Genomic DNA, 17,916 nt, shown 5'->3' with positions numbered 1-17,916 from the left:
GTCGGTCTCTTCTCCCAAGTAACAAGCGATAGGACGAGAGGAAATGGCCTCAAGTTGCGCCAGGGGAGGTTTAGATTGGACGTGAGGAAAAAATTCTTTACTGAAGGAGTGGTGAAACATTGGACCAGGCTGCCCAGGGAAGTGGTTGAGTCCCCATCCCTGGAGGTATTTAAAAGACGTGTAGATGAGGCGCTTAGGGACATGGTTTAGTGGGCATGGTGGTGTTGGGTTGACAGTTGGACTCGATGATTTTAGAGGTCTTTTCCAACCTTAATGATTCTATGATTCTATACTATGAGAATGGTCTGGAGACCATCTGGTCCAATATTCTGTTGAAAACAGAGCCTTGTATTAGGTTACTCGTGGCCCTGTCAAGCAGAGTCTTTCACCCCTTCTCTGGGCAACTTATTCCAGTGTTTTACTGTTCTCATGGTAAAGAGTTGTTTTCTTTTATCCAGACAGAATTTCCCCTGAAGCAACCTAAGCCTGTTGCCTTTTGCCCTGTCCCTGTGCACCCTCATGAAGACAGCTACCTACATCTTCTCTACAGCTACCTTTCAGACAAACTGTGATTAGATTCCCCTCCTCAGATCCCCTCTTCAGGCTCAACAAACCCAGCTCCATCAACATTTCTACATAGGTCAAATTCCCCAACCCTCTAATCACCTTGGTGGCCCTTCACTAAACCTTCCCCAATGTTCCCATGTGTCTCATGACCTGGGGGATGAGGAGGGGACAAAACTAGAAGCAGTAGAAAGTCTTCTTTTAGATGTTACCTTTTCTGCTTTTACTTTGAGCAAAAAATCCTCAAACATACTCACTACAATTTACAAAACTTTCTTTGAAAGAATGGGAACAAGTCCCATATAGCAACTATTCAGTTGGTTTTAAATTTGCATTTCTAAATTACCTCCAATTTGCATGCTGCTTCAGAAATAAACTCATCTATCAACAATTATACAAGCACTTGAACTTATTTCTGTGACCATTTCAATACATTAATTATCCAAGTTCTAGTTTAAAAATAATTATATTTCATTAAAAATACACCAAAAAGCTTTCATGCCAAATTATTCCAGTATGCATACTTTAGAGCTAACAGCTATTTCAGATACAGTTTTGGATTACACACGGTATAGTCTACAGATGACCATTTGAAGCACAGGGCAAGACAGGGTACCAGTTAATCACCTTTCAGTTGGGTTCTTCACTGAACAACTGAGCTTCCTATTCTGACGTTAACTTTCTAAGACCTTCTTAAGTATTTTTCCTCCTGTGTTTACAGACTATATTTTTCTCTCAGGGAAGTTTAGGAAAAGTGCTAAACATTTTTGGTAATCTCAAAGCCTACTCTGTAAAATTTAAGTGAATAAAGAAAAAATGTGCCCCAATATTTTAATGATCTTTGTGAAGCCACAATATTTCCTACAAGAAAAATACAAAGACCATGTAACAGAATACAAAAGAAACTGGAATGCAAGTTGGAACTCTGATAGGAAATAAAGGCAAGACAAAGAAGTATTTATGAGGGTTATCAACCTGACATATTAAATTATTCTTAAAAGTACTTTTAAAAATTTCAGAGGATCTTCCCCAAGACTTGCAAAGTATTCACCACAAAACTGACATAATATGATAAACATTCTCATAAACGTAGTCAGGTTTTCGTTTTACCTTCAGACTTTTGTTAACTAACTAAAAATGTGAACTTAGTATCTGCACTTCACTGTGCAGTGTTTTCTTCTTCTCTACAAGATGATACCAATCCTCTAAGAGAAATTTGGCTGCAGTGTACATGTATGTATTTATGCAGGTGGAATTCTGGTACATAAATGCTCTAAAATCCTTAATGCAGAAAAATACTAAAGTTTGTATAAGAGCAAATTCTAAGAAAATTCTCTAATAAAGATCTATGAATGGGAGAAGCATGATAAAAATGAACTGACAGTAAAAAACTGAAAAACACATTCTCTGAAGGAACAAATGCTTTTATTGTAACGCACACATATAATACAAATACTTCCAGGAATACTTTCTGTCTTTACATTTTCAGTGAACAATGATAAGGCCAGACACTCATTGAAACTTGTGTAATTGTACTACTAGTTCTTATTTAACTTGCAGCAGTAAAGAAAAAGGATTCCTTTAAGATATGCCTATGCAGGTTGTGGAAAACTGCACATCTGATTCCTCTGTGCTTCTAAACATCCATATGCTAACAAGCTCCAGAGCAGACACCACACAGATAGGTTCATACAGTACTGAGCCCTTGCTAATGCAATCCAGCACTGCTTTCCCAGTGTTCAGGGTTATTCAAAAAAGCACTTAAACGTTGAGCTGAAAAATTAGCTGGGGATACAACTATGTGGAAAAATTTAATTGAAATGCTCAAAACTGCATTTCAAATATTCCTTCTTGTAAGTCATATTTACAGCATCTGAAGAATCAGAATTTAGATTCTGATTCCAATAAATCCAATATACTTACAGTAATCTTGTCCATCTCAGTGGTAAAGTGAGATTCCTGTAACACAATGTGTGCACTTCAGAAAAAATATGTATGTAAATTACTTATTTAAATCAGTGAGCATTAGGAAATTGCACAATATTTATCTGATTGGTCAAGCATCTAACTAGGTGGGGGTTCATCACTGAAATGGAATAAATTCAATTTTGTGATTTTAGGAATACATGAGAGATAAGACATGTTTTCATAAGACATTTGAAAAATAAGTGGAGTTGGAAGCAGAACAGGAAGCTTGTTCCACAGATGGCTTATGATTAATGGGAAAAGAAACATATCCACATCAACTATTAAAACTCTTTGAAAGAACAGCCACTCACCTTTTGCTGGTTTTCTCTAAGAGAAGAAAAATTGTGATAGGAGCAGATCTATGAAAATACTGGATAAAAGGTTTAAAAAAAAAAAAGAGAAATGAGAAAAATGCTGGTTTAGATTCTATAGGGAATTGAGAAAGTGCATTTCAGCAGACAGAAAAACTGAGCCAATGGCACAAAAGTTATTAACATGACAAGAGTGTGGGATGGTAGGGATGATATTTTTGAGTTAAACATGAAACCAAACTTGCCTGGGTAGAAGCGATTAATGAAAATAAGCCCCACTGTGACTAAGAGTTTTCTTGTTTTGAAATTGAATGTATTGATTACTGTAAGTATTCTGTCAAAAATCTAACATATCTCTTTTCACAATTACCCTCTATTAATACCTTAAAAATAAGATTTTTATTTAGTATAGAAGCCTAATCATAAAAATGTTATTGATAAGAGTTTTTTTTCTTTTCAGAAATGTATATATCTGTTCGGTCATCAACAAAATAACTTCACTATAAACCTTATGAAATTAAGTTAACAGCTACAAATTTTGAATGTGGTAATTCCTGGCAATATAAACTTTAAAACTATTTCCAATGCTTTGTATAGATACTTCTTAGTCACCTATGCCACTTAATTTCCTAACTTACAGTTAATATACTGTTCAAAATTTATATAGCTTCTGTTCAAGAGAAACTGGGAAACAAACTTTAATTCTTTTTAATACTGAGCAGAATTATATTGCCCCTTCTCTCTTATTTGAAAATAGATTTTCATTCGTATGTTTTTATAGTTCACTCATTTTCTCACCTTTACACAAACTGTTGCACATTCTTTCTTTTTGCATTTGTTCATAATAACTAAAATTCTGACAGCATTTCTCTAGTCTACTTTAAACTCCACACTTGAAAAATTTGTTACAGAGCATGACAACCTCTAAATATTGGAAGCAGTTTTGGTTTTCACATTGGATCATCTTGCTGAAAAGCAAGAGAGTCAACTAGAAAACTCTAATAAATAGCTTCTTTTCATAATATCCAATTAACTGACAATTTGTCCCAGTATCTGATTGCCTAACAAATACAAACCTGTATGTTCATTTGCATTAGAACAACACTGACTGGATGTTTTAGCTATTCAATGTCCTAGCTTTAAAAGTCCTTTTTCCCTAGAATATGTAGAGCTCTGCCTCCTTCCCATAACACTCATTAACCTCCTTCTTAGGGAAGAGTAGCCAACAGAGGAAAGGCATCCAGCAAATCTCTGACCAGTTCCTCCAGTTGGTGTCTAAATTAGTTTGATATTCACAAGAGAAGCTAGAGGTTTTATCCTTGAGACCAAGATATATTTTCATTGTTTTTTCTTTAATTTACAGACACTTAAACCTCACACCCGTATCACATCATAAGGCAGATTTGAAACCAGAATAGTTCACAGAACAAGTTAAATGTAAAATTAACACAGCTGTGAAGGCAATCAATTTCTTATCTACATAGAGCTATTATTCCCTGCTAATAAACTTTAAAGCACATTAGATCCTTAAAAATATAATCTGAATAATATCAAAATTTGTCTTCTATGCATTTAAAAAAAAAATCTAAACCAAAAGTTAAATTTCTTCATTAAATTAAAAAGACACAATACCCTGGAAATTTCAGGAAGAGTGAGAAGAAATAGTGAGTGGTACTGGAAAAGAGTACAATATTAAACCTGGAAAGTAAACATGCTATATACAGATAAGTGTGCATATACGTATGTGTGCTTATGTGTGTGCATTTTCGATTTTTTTGCACAAACTATATACATTGAAATATATAATGCCATCTTTTCCACTGCAATGACAACTGGGTATTTTAATAATTTTTTGTAAAGACTAGGCCCAAAATCTGCTTTGCATTTTCCCTGTAAAACAGCAAAACCTCAGACCAGATACAAAAGATTGATTTTAAAAAGACGGAGGAGTGCAGAATAAGAAAACCTACTATATTCCCTAGTGCTATTTGAGAAAATGCTTTAGAAATAATAGATAAATGCAGGGTAATTTTTCCCCATTTTTCCACCTGATAAAAAAGCCAAACAAGCTGCATTTGTAGGAAGATAAAAGACAATCAGAATTAAGATCCATGCAAATTATGACGCTATTAATAGCAAAGATTACTATCCATAGAGCTAATACAGAAGCCTTCAAACTGGTATTTTGTTTACACTGTTACAAACATCAGGTCAATCATAAATCAGTTTTGCTAATACAATCTACACTTAACAACGGTAGTAACTGTCCTGTTGTACCTGAAGTTACTAAAACCATGACATGCCTTCTCTAAAATAATGAGAAGAGTAGATGACTGACCTTCCTCACTTCAGTTTTTACCGCTTTTAGAGTCTTCAAATTGTTTTAGTCAGATACAAACTAACTAGCTTATATTGCGGTCTATATCCAAAACTATGGAAACTAAAAGCTACTACTGCCAGCTCATTGATCAACTAATCCCCTGAAAAAAAACCAAACCAAACAAACAAAACAACCAAACCCTAGAATGCTAACAGACTCCTAACTGCCTTGAGCTGCATGAAAGGAACAGGTCGGTGATCAAGAACTAGTATCTAACCAATACATATCAATTTACTTTCAGATGGCAAACAGGCCTAGTGACAATGTGAAACGTACTACCCAGCAAAATGAGAGACTGAAGTATGAACAGATCAATCTACTTAATAAAGTGAAACACAGGCTAGCTATAAATCCTGCAAACTAACAAACTATAGGATGAATAAGTTGTGAGTCCTGGACTCTTGGGCTGACAGTCCTTTTGCTGTAGGACACAAGCCATATTTGATCATGTTTTACTATCTCTAAAGGAAACCAAAGTAAACTGATACAGAGAAAACATTTCTTCTGCAATGATGCCCAAGTCCTAATTGTTTATTAATATCAACTAACCTGTGTACAGCTGTTTAGAAACTGACAACACAGGACAAATAATTAGCTAGATAAATTACTAACTTAGAAGAACCAGATAGAAAATTAACAAAGCATGTTTTTTAACTCTATTAGCTCACACAGCTTTAGTGTGAATTGGAAATTGGATTTGCGTTCTGTGACCTCTCCGCTTCCTGCCATTATCCTGCAATTCTCCCAGTGATATATATGTTAAACATCCATTCTCATCATGTAACTACTGATGATACGTTTTATCTTGGTGTACCTCAGAGAAGCAGCGTTAACTTTAGAATGTCAGAAAATTTGAGGTTGCCTCCTTTGAATTACTCAACATTTCCCAGATTGTAAAAATGGAAAAGTCATAAAAAGACTGACATAATTTGATAATGTTTCATATTTTCTCTGCAGTTAGGATTGTTAAGTCTTTGTAATATTAGAGAAACTGCTAATGTTTCCATTACATTACTATGACTGGGTCTAACAGCAGTGATGAATATTTAAGCAAGGGGCCCTGATAGTCAATGTTAAACAAAAGAAAGTAAAGAATCGTAATGGATTAGATAGCTCTACCTCCACAACTGCACTGGAGAAATAGCAATTTTGACACAGGTATGGCTCAGATTAAAAAAAATTGAAGAAAACTCACAAGCTATTGACTGGATACATCACATCTGATCAATTTACAGACAGGTAGTGTATGGTCTGCAACAGATATATGCTTTTTGTCATTCATTCTGAAAATACAAAAAATGCCAGATCCTCTCAGATTTTGTTCCTCTCAGATTTTGTTCGGACTCCAGAATACTTTTACATGTTCTTTCTATGTGAAACATTTAACTGTAATATATACTTGCCATTGAAGAGCTTACCGACACAATCACACCTGGGTGCAAGTGTGTGGTTTTAGCTTGCTTCTGAGTAGAGAAAATAAAAGTATTTAAAATACACGGGGTCTTAATCACTAAGATGATTCAGGAACCCCAAATCCTTTTAATGAAATGTACTTACTTCTAACAAAACAGTAATAGTAAAAAAGATAATGAGCAGTAATAAAAGAAGAAACTCTTTCTTAACTTGTCTATGTCCATGTTTATATCTTTTACTTGCTTAAGCTCTTTCCAAGAGGTTGTATGACCACAGCTAGCAGAGCTCTAGGTAGCCACAGTATTTCAGCAAAAAGGTAAGTTACCCATGAAAATGGCATTTTAACCAGTTTTCCATTATAGAACATATCAAACGGTTAGAGCAATCATTCCATTTTGTCAGAACAGCAGGAACTCTACTTCCTTTCAACACTCATGAGGTTACCACGCATCACACTAAAAATAAACACAACCCCCCCCAAATCTAAACAAACATAAAAATAGACTTTCTTTTATGAAGCCATTATGGTTGTGAATTGTGAGGAAACAACTACAGATGTAAAAAAAGGTCAAAAAAAGTGAAACATGCTCAGATCTCTTTAAGGATAAGAGACATTTGGGGACATAACATGTTTTAATGGAGCTAGATCTTCTTCTGTTACTCTTTAAAAAGACAGCAAAAACCTCAAGATATTGCTAGTGCAATAGCATCCACATATAAGATATGTGCCTGACCATCTATAACCTTATTCTACAGTAGTACTACCAAGCCACCAGATCTCTCATTTTATCACATTTTAGGAAATAATGTACTAGGGGGCCTTTCTACACATACAGAAAGATTCCATTGACTGAAAGCTTTGACAACTAATCCTTTGCTTAAAAATAAATATTTTGAAAAAAATCTACCACTTAATACCATCTACTATTCCCAGAAAACAGACAAGCAAACACCCACTGCTCTGAGGATGACAACCCAATGTCAAAACTGGATCACTTCATAACTCTAAAGAGAAATCAAATTAACTCTCACAGTATACAATATACAATGTGTGTGTGTGTACATATATATCTACACACACATATTCATATATATGTATATAAAAAGCATACATATGTATGTATATACATACAAGCATACATACACATATATACTAGTATGCGTGTATATATATATATGCATGCATATATATGTATATATATATGGTGCTGCTGTGAGATGCATAGGCAGAAATTCCAGCACAAGGGGGATGACACTCAGTTCTATCTTTGTATTTAATCAGATATACTGCAAAACAACATCACTCACATGGTATTGCTAATGGCTGTTACTGAACCATAAAAGTATTGAGATAATAGTAGCAGGAAAGGGTAGGTACTTCAGTGAAAATGTGATTATAGGGAGAGTATTCCCATCTCTAGAAACTGGTACCACTGCAGAACCTGGGAGTGCATTGGGTTCATCTTGGTACTTGGTATATAAATGTTATATTGGACAAAAGAGGGGGAAAAAGCCAATTCTCAGTACCTAAGTCATCTCCACCTTTCACATGAATTTGACTACATGATTCGCACTTCCTAACACCTCCTTAATTTGACTAATGCAATTCTTTTCCCCCTAGGAAGCTCTGTGACCTTAGAAAGCACAAGCTGATTCAGATTGAGCTGGTTTCCCTGAAAGAGTCCAATGAGAGATCTCTCTTCTAAAGTCAGTGTTCAGTGTGGAAATAGTCCTCAATATTGAGACACACACACTCTGGGACTATGTTCTTCCACATCACAATATCCTACTGCAGTAATGAAGCCACTGAACAGAGTTCCTTGTGATGGCAGGAGTCAGCACACTGCACAGAAGCCTGTCCCAGAACATGAATCTCACAGCCAGATGCAGTAAAAATGTCCCTTTATCATTTTCACACTTAAAACATCCCCACTTCTGTGTACACACCGTCCTTCCCTCTTTTCCCCCTTCAAAATGAAGTCCAAAAAACCCCGCAAGATGACAGAAGAAGCATTAGTGTTTTAAATTCGGGAATCAATCTCTCCTATATGACAGTGAAAGTAACCTTGTAAAAACATGCTTTAAAAAACACACCTTGTAAAGCCATTGGTTTGGCTTGCCAGCAACTGAAAGACTCTTTGGCCCACTTGACAGCTAAAACCCAGCATGTTTTATTTGGTCTTCCCACAGAGAAGAGACAGCAGTCAGCTAGTCATTCAGCATGTCAGCCCCCTGCATCCTTCCCACACTATCAACACACAAATCAACTTCTGCATAGCTCTAGACCAGCCACTGCAGGAGCTGTCTTTTATCCAGCCAACAGGCTATACAAGAAAAGATGCAAGAGGAAGATAAATGTATTGCAACGTGGCAAAAGCAGAGCATGGCCCACAACTGAAAAACTGATTAACTTCAATGGTCCGTTCACCTGTATCAGTTATACCTACTCTTGTAGATACTATCTCCAAGTGTTTGCTATGTTTTATTAATTTTTTTTTTTTTTACAAAACCCAACAATTCTGATGAACAGACAGAAAACTATACAGGGCAAGTAACAATTTCTTAATGCACTACAAGATTGGATTTTCCATCAGAAAGCAACTCCGCACATAACACAGGCATGAATGCCTAGAACTTACAACCTGATATAAGGCAAGAACATAGTAGACAAATATTATAGAAGTAGCAAAAGTCTCCTGGTCCTAAACTTTCCTGAAAATCTGACATAACAGCAGTAACCTGTCACCTCCAGTGAGGAAATATAGATATATTTGCCTTGTTAAAAATAAAAATTTCTCTTAGAAAGGAAATACATTAGGGGAATCCAGTCGAAACTACTTTTTTTTAACAGGTTGAAGGGAGATGTAAAATATTTAAGATATATTTCTACCATTTCATAAGTCAGCCTAAAAATCTGCAAATCTGTCTCTAAAACATTATCTCCCAACCGTGAAACTAATAAGAGCTCCAAACTAATTCTTGCACAGACAACATCCAAATAAGCTTTTGACAACACAGAATAAAGACAGCCTCTATTTTCCAACTCTTGCAACAAATATATGTATCTGTAGAGCTGAAACTATTGGAAATGGGCAGTGCTAGCAAGAAACTCCTCGGAAGGCAAATTCATAATACCTACATAATAATGACTTAATCTTGGCTCTCCTGTCACATCTTTCTGCTAGACTTTCTTAATTTGGAAAGCCAAAGCTAACTGTCATTAGTGTGGGCTGAGAAGTAATTTTGGTTTTGTTAAAAAAAAAAAAAAGAGATTTTTTTTAGCCCCTCATTTTGAATGTATAACTTAATTTTCCAAAAGACCAATTATGGAATAAATTGTGATTATTGTAAATTCAGTGTGCAGAAGGATACTCCAGCAAAAAAACCCAACAACCCAAAACCAGACAAGCATTCTTATAGCTTCTCTTTGTTCCACCTCTTATTTTTACTAAAAGTTGCTGGTGTAAGTTTTTTTTGCTTTCTTCATTGTTAATTTATCCCTCATTTTAAACATAGCTATTCTCTACAAGTTCATTTTTACTGTTCTACATTTTGCTATCGGTTTTTTGTTTTAATGCAAATGGTTTTATGTTTTCCTATTAAAAAACAATCATAAAGGACTAAGATAGTCTTTTTAGAAAGAAACAATTTCCCCTCAAAGAGGAGATTCAATCACAATATCAAATTTTCCTTTCACAGTTTATCAAGCATTGGTGCTTAATCAGTTATCAGAACGTGCAAGCGTTTTTACAAACGTGATGTAATTCTAGGTTAAAACAGTGTTAGAGATGTGACTAAATAAAGCACAACAATGAAACTGCTACATAATATGTATTCTTTAAGAGTATGTTTAAGATGGCTTTCTTCCCATTTTCAAATTAAACAAGAACAAAGAAATTCCTCCCTGTTTACTCAGTGTAAGTCATATGACCATTATCATTCATTAGTTCAACAAGGATATTAGTTAGCTGTTTTAACACTACTTTACATCTAAAAATGATCTGTTTTCATATTTATAAATTCTGACTTCCTTAATCAATTAGAAGTAACATTTAACCTAAATTCTTTGTCAATTTCTTCATCCCAAACAGTGCATCTACGTATCTATAGCTGTACCATTAGCTAATAATTTGGCAATTATCTCTTGTAGTAAAAGATTAGATGCTGATTGCTGCTATGAGATTTATTGAAATACAACAATAAAAACAAAAACAATTGAAACTTTGCTTAAGGTACAGTTAAGGCACCTTAAGAAGGACAAAAGCACTCCAAAGAACAATCTGGTTTGGCATTTCTTTCTAGGTCAAGAAATTCTTATTGCAAAAGCTGAAAAGCAGCAATTAAAAAGGCATTACAAGTTCAAAAACTTGAACACGGTTGCTAGGTAAAAGACATGCCAAATATCTTAACTATGATGTAGGTGTGCCTAACTCTCAATTTAGTTTATGACTACCTGAAGAAATGGCACAAAGTTTATGACTGGCTAGAGAGAGAGTGCTTTCCTCCACTAGCTAGACTGAAGCATGGTATTTAGCTTCTTCGTGTGGGACTTAGATACTCTGATTCATGTGTGACATCTCTCTGATTTGAAGATCTCTATCATCTCCTGTATTATCTCACCTCAATGACGAAATAATGAGAATAAGAAGAGAAAAATTAATTAAGTTCTGTCTATATTTCTTTGCCTCAGAGAAAAACAGTTTCAAACAATAGGTGTTTGCACATAATAGCCTACTTTCTTAAAAAAGCATTTCAGGAAGTATTTTTAGATCAAATGAATTGTCTGTACAATTCACATGCAGAAAACTTACCGTTTTGTGTCTTTTAATAAGCAAACCTAGCATAAAACCGAAAGATTAATGAGAAAAGCTAACTTTATTGCATGTCAAATACTTAATTCTGGAATTACAATGAGATTGGGGATGTCTGGATCAAAGTAACTGTAAAGCAATAGGTAAGAAAGATGGCAGGCTGATTATGAAAGATCAGGAATGAACTGTTAATTTATTTACCTTTGTAATTCCATCGAAGCTAAAAAATTGCATTACTGAAAAGAAATTCACTTGCACAGCAGGAAAGCTCTTGAACCTAAGATCTAAACCTTTTTCAAATGCACAAAGCGATCTTTATTAAGCTATAATTATTTCCTAAGTCTCTGAGAATGTTCTACTTTACAAGGGTTTAAGTGACTGGTAAATCAACATCCCACACACCACTTAAACCAAGTTGACACTTGTTGCAAAATTTCTTGTCCAGAAGTTAAAAATCAAATACGTTATCACAAGCTGAGTTTTTCCACAGGAGTTAGTAGTACTGTGAGAATCCTTCTCATTTCTTTTGTGAAAGGGTTAAAATAATTTTATATGCATTACCTCTCTTGTCAAATAATGTCCACAATTACTTCCATTAACAAATTTACAGTACAGTGTGCATTTTCCCAAATGATTCAAGAGTTCATCTTAAACTGATGTAAAGAGAAGAAAAAAAATCATTGATCTCAGTAATTCTTCAAAAACAAGTAAACTGAAAGCCTGATTTTAAATCTACAACAATAACCTGCCGGATAACCAAAAGGCAACACCACACAATACCTAAAGAGGACATTTTCCTTTTATATCATCACTACATTATTTAGTCCAATATCTGAATAGAGGAAAAAAGGTGATAAACTGTTGCATACCTGTGGAACTTTTGTAGAACTGTCTCTATTTGCACTGCTAAGAATAGCTCCTTGTGTGGCCTGCCCTCACCTTCGAAGAAGGCTACGTCTTGCAGTAGTTTCATTTCTCAGATTTTTAATAATGCAGCAAAAGTAATATGGAAAGAGGTGGCTTCTTATTGCACATAAGTAAAACAAAAATAGCACAGATTAAGAAGTGACATAAAGTGTTTATGTGCACTAGGTCTCCTTGTTACATGCTAGCACACAATTTAATAGCGTATTTCTCGAAACTTTCAGCTGCAAGATACTCTATTGTATATTTGCACTGCATATTTTGTTCACTGGCTGAACAATAAAGGGATATAAGAACTAGAATATTGGAGACCTCAGTCAAGATTCTGTTGGATAGCATCACAGAAGTACTTTGTATTTAAACAAGCCTTTGAAAAAAACCCAAAAAACTACTGTAATGTACTTTGTACGTAGGGAACTCTTTGTCCTTGTAGCTATTCCAGAGAAAGAGATTTATAGTGGATTCACTCTTGGAAATATAATGTACCTAGCAACTGCAGAGCAGGAGCACCACTCAGTGGAACTATGAGATAAAACAATACTGGCAAAGTCAAAGTTATATATTCATAGCATAGCGGTAAAAACAGTTCCAGGTAATTCTACTAAGACAAAAATCTTTCTCAGCAAAATTTTAGGTGAAAGAACTGCTAGCTTTAGCTCATATTACAGAGACTGAAATTTAAAATTCTATCCTTAATATTACTTATTTGCTGGCTCACTTTCCCACATACAATTACTAAGTTTTCATTGCTAGCATATTTCTTTTCCAAAAATACAAATTATAATTCCAAAAAGGAAGATGTATGGCCATAAACAAAACCTCTTTAAAATTTGGAACCTGAGTTTTTTTTTTTTTATTTAATTCACAAATATTTATGTAAAGTTATGTAATGTGGAAAACAACTGCACAACCAGGCGCTGACACACTTATGACAGTTATTTCTTATGCATAATGCCAAGCATTGAAGTTCATTTCTCTCCTTATCCAAAGATAGAAAAGATGCATACAAGCTGTTGACAGCTAAATTACTTCAGGACAGACTATGCTAGGTGCGGAACTTCAGATCTTGGAAAGAAAAGCCAGAAATTTTGTAACAATGCATTTTTTACTCCTCTGTATACACTGTGAAGCTTGCCACCATGAATTCAGAGTGTGGATACAATGACTTGCCCTAACAGCCCCTTTTTCTGTTAATACATACCTAGACCTCTGACAAAAGAGGGAGAGGTGGATAAAGTAGCCATGGATAAAGGTGGATAAAGGACCCATGTTCAGGAATCCTAGCAGGCTGCATCTGTCACTAGCTCATTTCAGATTGGTCATCTGGATACATAGGTTTGCAGTATCAGTTTATTACAAAAGCACTAATTTAATTCCATCATTTAGTCTTTGGAATCACAAGCATCTCCAGAATAATCACCATTTTTTCTCCCTGTGGGTAAAAACACCGAAGCCTGTTTGAATCAGATCTCAAAGTGTTACTTAGTCTCACCAGCTCATATTCAGAAATGAAATCCACACAGCTGCTGAGTGCAGCTGCCCAGGGGGATGTGACAACATTTGCTTTATGGTAAGAGGTCATGACTGCTGCTATCAACAGTTCTAGGACACGTTGGCAGGAGCCTCTCTTGCTACTGAAGAAGTTAAGAACTGAATGTTGTATCTAAAACCTGTTTTTACTTAACTAAAAATTGAGTTTGGTTTCACCGCTTTTCCTACATTTCTGCTGAGATTAAACTCTTTCCCTGATACCAAATCCTACTTTAAACTTCAGCTTCATGTTGTTATTTGGAAACCCTAGGACAGGCAATCAAAAAGCTATGTGACAGAAGCAGAATAGCAACCAAAACATCATCGATAGGATGAACTCAAGATAATTTTTTCCTAAATTTAGCTTGTTAAAGTTAACATAACTAAGAGTAAGCAACAATATATACTGATGGCCTAACTTTGATTCCACACCTCTTATGACAGCAGTGACTAGGGACACTGAATGAAGAATACACTCAGACACAAGGTAAAAGAACCTTGATTTGTTCTGACACTGCCTGCAGAATGAGCAATAAATCAATGGACATTGAGTTATCCACTATTTCAGCGATTTAACATGAGGGAAATGAGAAACGAATAGTGAATAAATAAGTAAAAAATACAAGAGAAAGGAAGGAGTAGAGATGAGATTTTTTTTTTTCTTCCCAATAAAGCCAGCTAATATTGAAGCTAAAAGATATTTTTTTCTATTAACTGGAAAAGAACTAAGAATATATTCCCTTACAAAGCTGAATGCATTATATTCCAAAATGGAGAAGTAATACAAAAACAGGTTTCTAAACCTAAATGTAAAGTTAAACCTCTACTCTTTACAATTATTTCCTACTTTCAGAAGGAGAGTTTATCACCTTTCATAAGATTTGTCAGCTGGACATTGGCAACGTGTCTTTAAAATGCCAGCTACATTTCCAGATGCATAAAATGACAGCAGAGCATACAAGATATCCCTACCTCCATATACAGCATGTATAAATGACTTCTAATTTTTCATTTCCCAAGAAAAGCTTAAAATACAATGAAGAATGTTGGAACGTTTTGATTCTCACTATTTACCTGATAAAATGGGAAAGCTTTTTAAAATGAGTAATTAGGGAGTCTTGTGGTAAGGCCTGTGGCAAATGCAGCCAAAGTATTTCCAAGGGTACTGGGTCTGGGTGTTTTTTTCATAGCAGCCTGTACGGCACTGTGTTTTAGATCTATGCCTAAAACAGTGTTGATGCCACACCAGTATTTTATCTACTGCTGCAGCGTTTGCACAGCATAAGGCCGCCTCTGTCACTTTGCCTCCCCAGCAAATAGGCTGGGGGTGTGCAAGACACTGGGAGGGGACACAGCTGGGACATCACTTCGTTTTGTTTTGCTTGGAAGAGCTATGATAAAAGCACTGGCCTCGAGCTTAATCTGGTATTTGGGCCCTCCATTACTGCAGTCCCTTTGTGGGGGTACCTGTTCCAGGTCCCCGCCTTATGCACGGGCCACAGTTCCCGTCACGAAATACAGAACTGTGCTGGTGTGGGGTCCTCCACAGGCTACAGTGTGGCACCACATGCGGACCACCATCTTTAGAGTGAGGGTCTACAGTAGATGGAATTGAGTCACAGAGAAGAACAACTTCACTTTGGATTGTAGTAAAGTTTCTGTGCATCCTAGCTAAACATGCCAATCAAAAAATGTACACTTGTAATAATCATCAAAAAGGTGTAAAGCAATCAGAGAGAAAGTTATCCAGTCAGGGTTTATTTGAATCTTTACCTTACTACACAAATTATTTTGTAATTGTGTAGTATTGTACACAAATTGAAGATTCTGAAGAGAGGTTTTCTAAGAACAGAGCTATTACTGTCATATCCGGTTAAACACTTGAGGAGGATTCTCAAAAACTAAAATTCCAGTAAATTGTAAATCCCAGTATGTTTTTCCTTTAACCCAGTCATGCATCGACGAACATTTGTGAACTAAATGATCTTCATAAAACTGTATTTAAAAATACATTTTGCTACAATTCTAATTTATAATTTGGGTCCTGAAGTTTACTACTATAGTCAGGTTAGCACAACATTTCATACAAATAGACAGGCCAACAACTAAAGTTTGTGAAGATTTGTCTTTTACCAGGGGCACCTCAAACGTTCCCTCATGATCCCTTCTCACTGAGGATTTCTGCACACTCATAGCAAATCTTCGATGCCAGGTTGCTACAGTATTGGGCCTGGTGCTGACATGTACAATGTCCACACTTATGGGACAAGGGAGTAACACTCACAGTCACAGGCTACAAATTTCTCACGGGGATGGATCCCACTGTCCCTAGTTGGAAAGTCATCCCTGCTTCTACCTAACAGACAGCAAACCCATAGTTAAAATATCTGCAGATGACAGTCCTGCCAGTATCGTAGCAGGATTCATGACCTTATTTTTCCAGAGTTCTGCTTTTCTAAACTGGAAATATATCCATATCTGGCATAATAGAAAACCCTAAATAAACCACGAGGAGTGCATTTAACAATTAAAAAAAAAGCAAATACACAATACATTCATACACTTTCTTCTAATTACACTAAATTTCTAGGACACGGATTGGTTCTTTGGGAAACGTTAAAATATTCAGCACTTCAACACTACAGAATCTGCTTTGGTCACCATAATGCATTACCTGGTAAATTAGTCTTCATAATATCAATGCCAACCTGAAGCTCAGGCTCAGCTGCAAGAACTGCATAATCTCCCTGATGAGAGACATTGAAGTTGTAATTCGAATAGATACTGAATACGTTATTTGCCAGGAAAGGTTTTCCTTTTGATGTCCTTTGCAAGTGTATTTCATTCCAAGGTATGCACAACTTTTCTGCAATTAATTTCCGTATCAGCAGGCGACCAGCCTATGAAATAAAATGGAAGTGATTCATACAGAACTATTATGCTATGTGCAAAATATCTGTGGTTGCTAGAAAATCACCTACCTAAAAAAATGTGTTTGTTATTGCCAATAGAAAGTAAGAGTATATTTTAGCCAAATCATTTAGATTTCTCCTTTTTATAAAAGCCTATGTCAAGTAAATTTAACCAAAAGAGTTCACCAGGCCCAAGTATAAAATACATTTGATATCACTATTAGCATAAAGACAACACAAGACCCAAAAAAAGCAGTCCCAGCCTAGAAGAATCACATGAAATAGTTCCTTCTCTACCTTATTTACTTACTCAGGATACTTTATTGCACAGATGAATACTTTTTATACCACACCGAACAGTAAAACTGTCTCAACAGCTTTCCTTTCAGTACATTCATGCGGTTACTTAGTCACTAAATGAAATACTGAACAGCTAAAAATGATGACTAACTTCTTACAGACTAATTCGCAGAAGTCTGTATTACTAATACATTGTTATGTGAGAATTAAAACCTGAATTATGTAAAACAGCTTTATTCTCTTACCCATTACACTACTGTCTTCATGTATAGTCTCCTCGAGTACGTTGATTTTGTCTCCTAATTTGACATCACAACATAAAGTTTGTGAAGTCTTTCAGAATAACTACTAATAGCAGACTTCAAACATCCCTTTCTCCTCCTAAGTGAAGGTGTAAGCAGAGCTGGCAATTAATACTTTATAACGTATTTACTTTCCTGAAACGCCCTTGCAGGGCATATTTTCCTACGAGAAGTCAGAAATTTGGGCAATACTGAATCTGCAGAGAGACAATCGCGTCCCCATGGGAAAGGGCCGGCCCCGGGGCCACGCGTGGCGCCAGAGGGGGCTCCTCGGCGGAGCGGCCTCCGCCCGCGCCCTGAGGAGCCCTCGGTAGCCTCCACCACGGCCCCGCGGAGGGGCAGGGCCCCGCCGGCGACACCCGTACCCGCCGCAGCAGCGGGGAGGGACGGGACGGAGGGCGCCGGGCAACGCGGTCCTTTGAGTCCCGCCCATGGGCTAACGCCGCCAGCCCTGAGGGAGGTGAAGCTGCCCCCCGCCGTGCCCCACCCCCCGCCAGCCTG

General features: G+C 36.2%; 1 protein-coding gene across 1 annotated transcript in view; it reads right to left on the bottom strand.

Annotated features, from left to right (window-relative positions):
- AASDHPPT (aminoadipate-semialdehyde dehydrogenase-phosphopantetheinyl transferase) overlaps window positions 1–17,916 on the bottom strand; it is a 41,194-nt gene that overhangs the window by 22,547 nt on the left and 731 nt on the right. The window contains exon 2 of the mRNA XM_009276958.1: window positions 16,576–16,801. Within this exon, the coding sequence (XP_009275233.1) occupies window positions 16,576–16,801 (226 nt within the window). The remainder of the gene's footprint in view (window positions 1–16,575; window positions 16,802–17,916) is intronic.

This window comes from Aptenodytes forsteri, unplaced genomic scaffold, assembly GCF_000699145.1.
Source record: "Aptenodytes forsteri isolate BGI_AS27 unplaced genomic scaffold, ASM69914v1 Scaffold354, whole genome shotgun sequence".
NCBI classification, from domain to species: domain Eukaryota; kingdom Metazoa; phylum Chordata; class Aves; order Sphenisciformes; family Spheniscidae; genus Aptenodytes; species Aptenodytes forsteri.
Note: the sequence above shows the minus strand (reverse complement) of the source record. Positions and strands in the feature narration are given on the sequence as shown.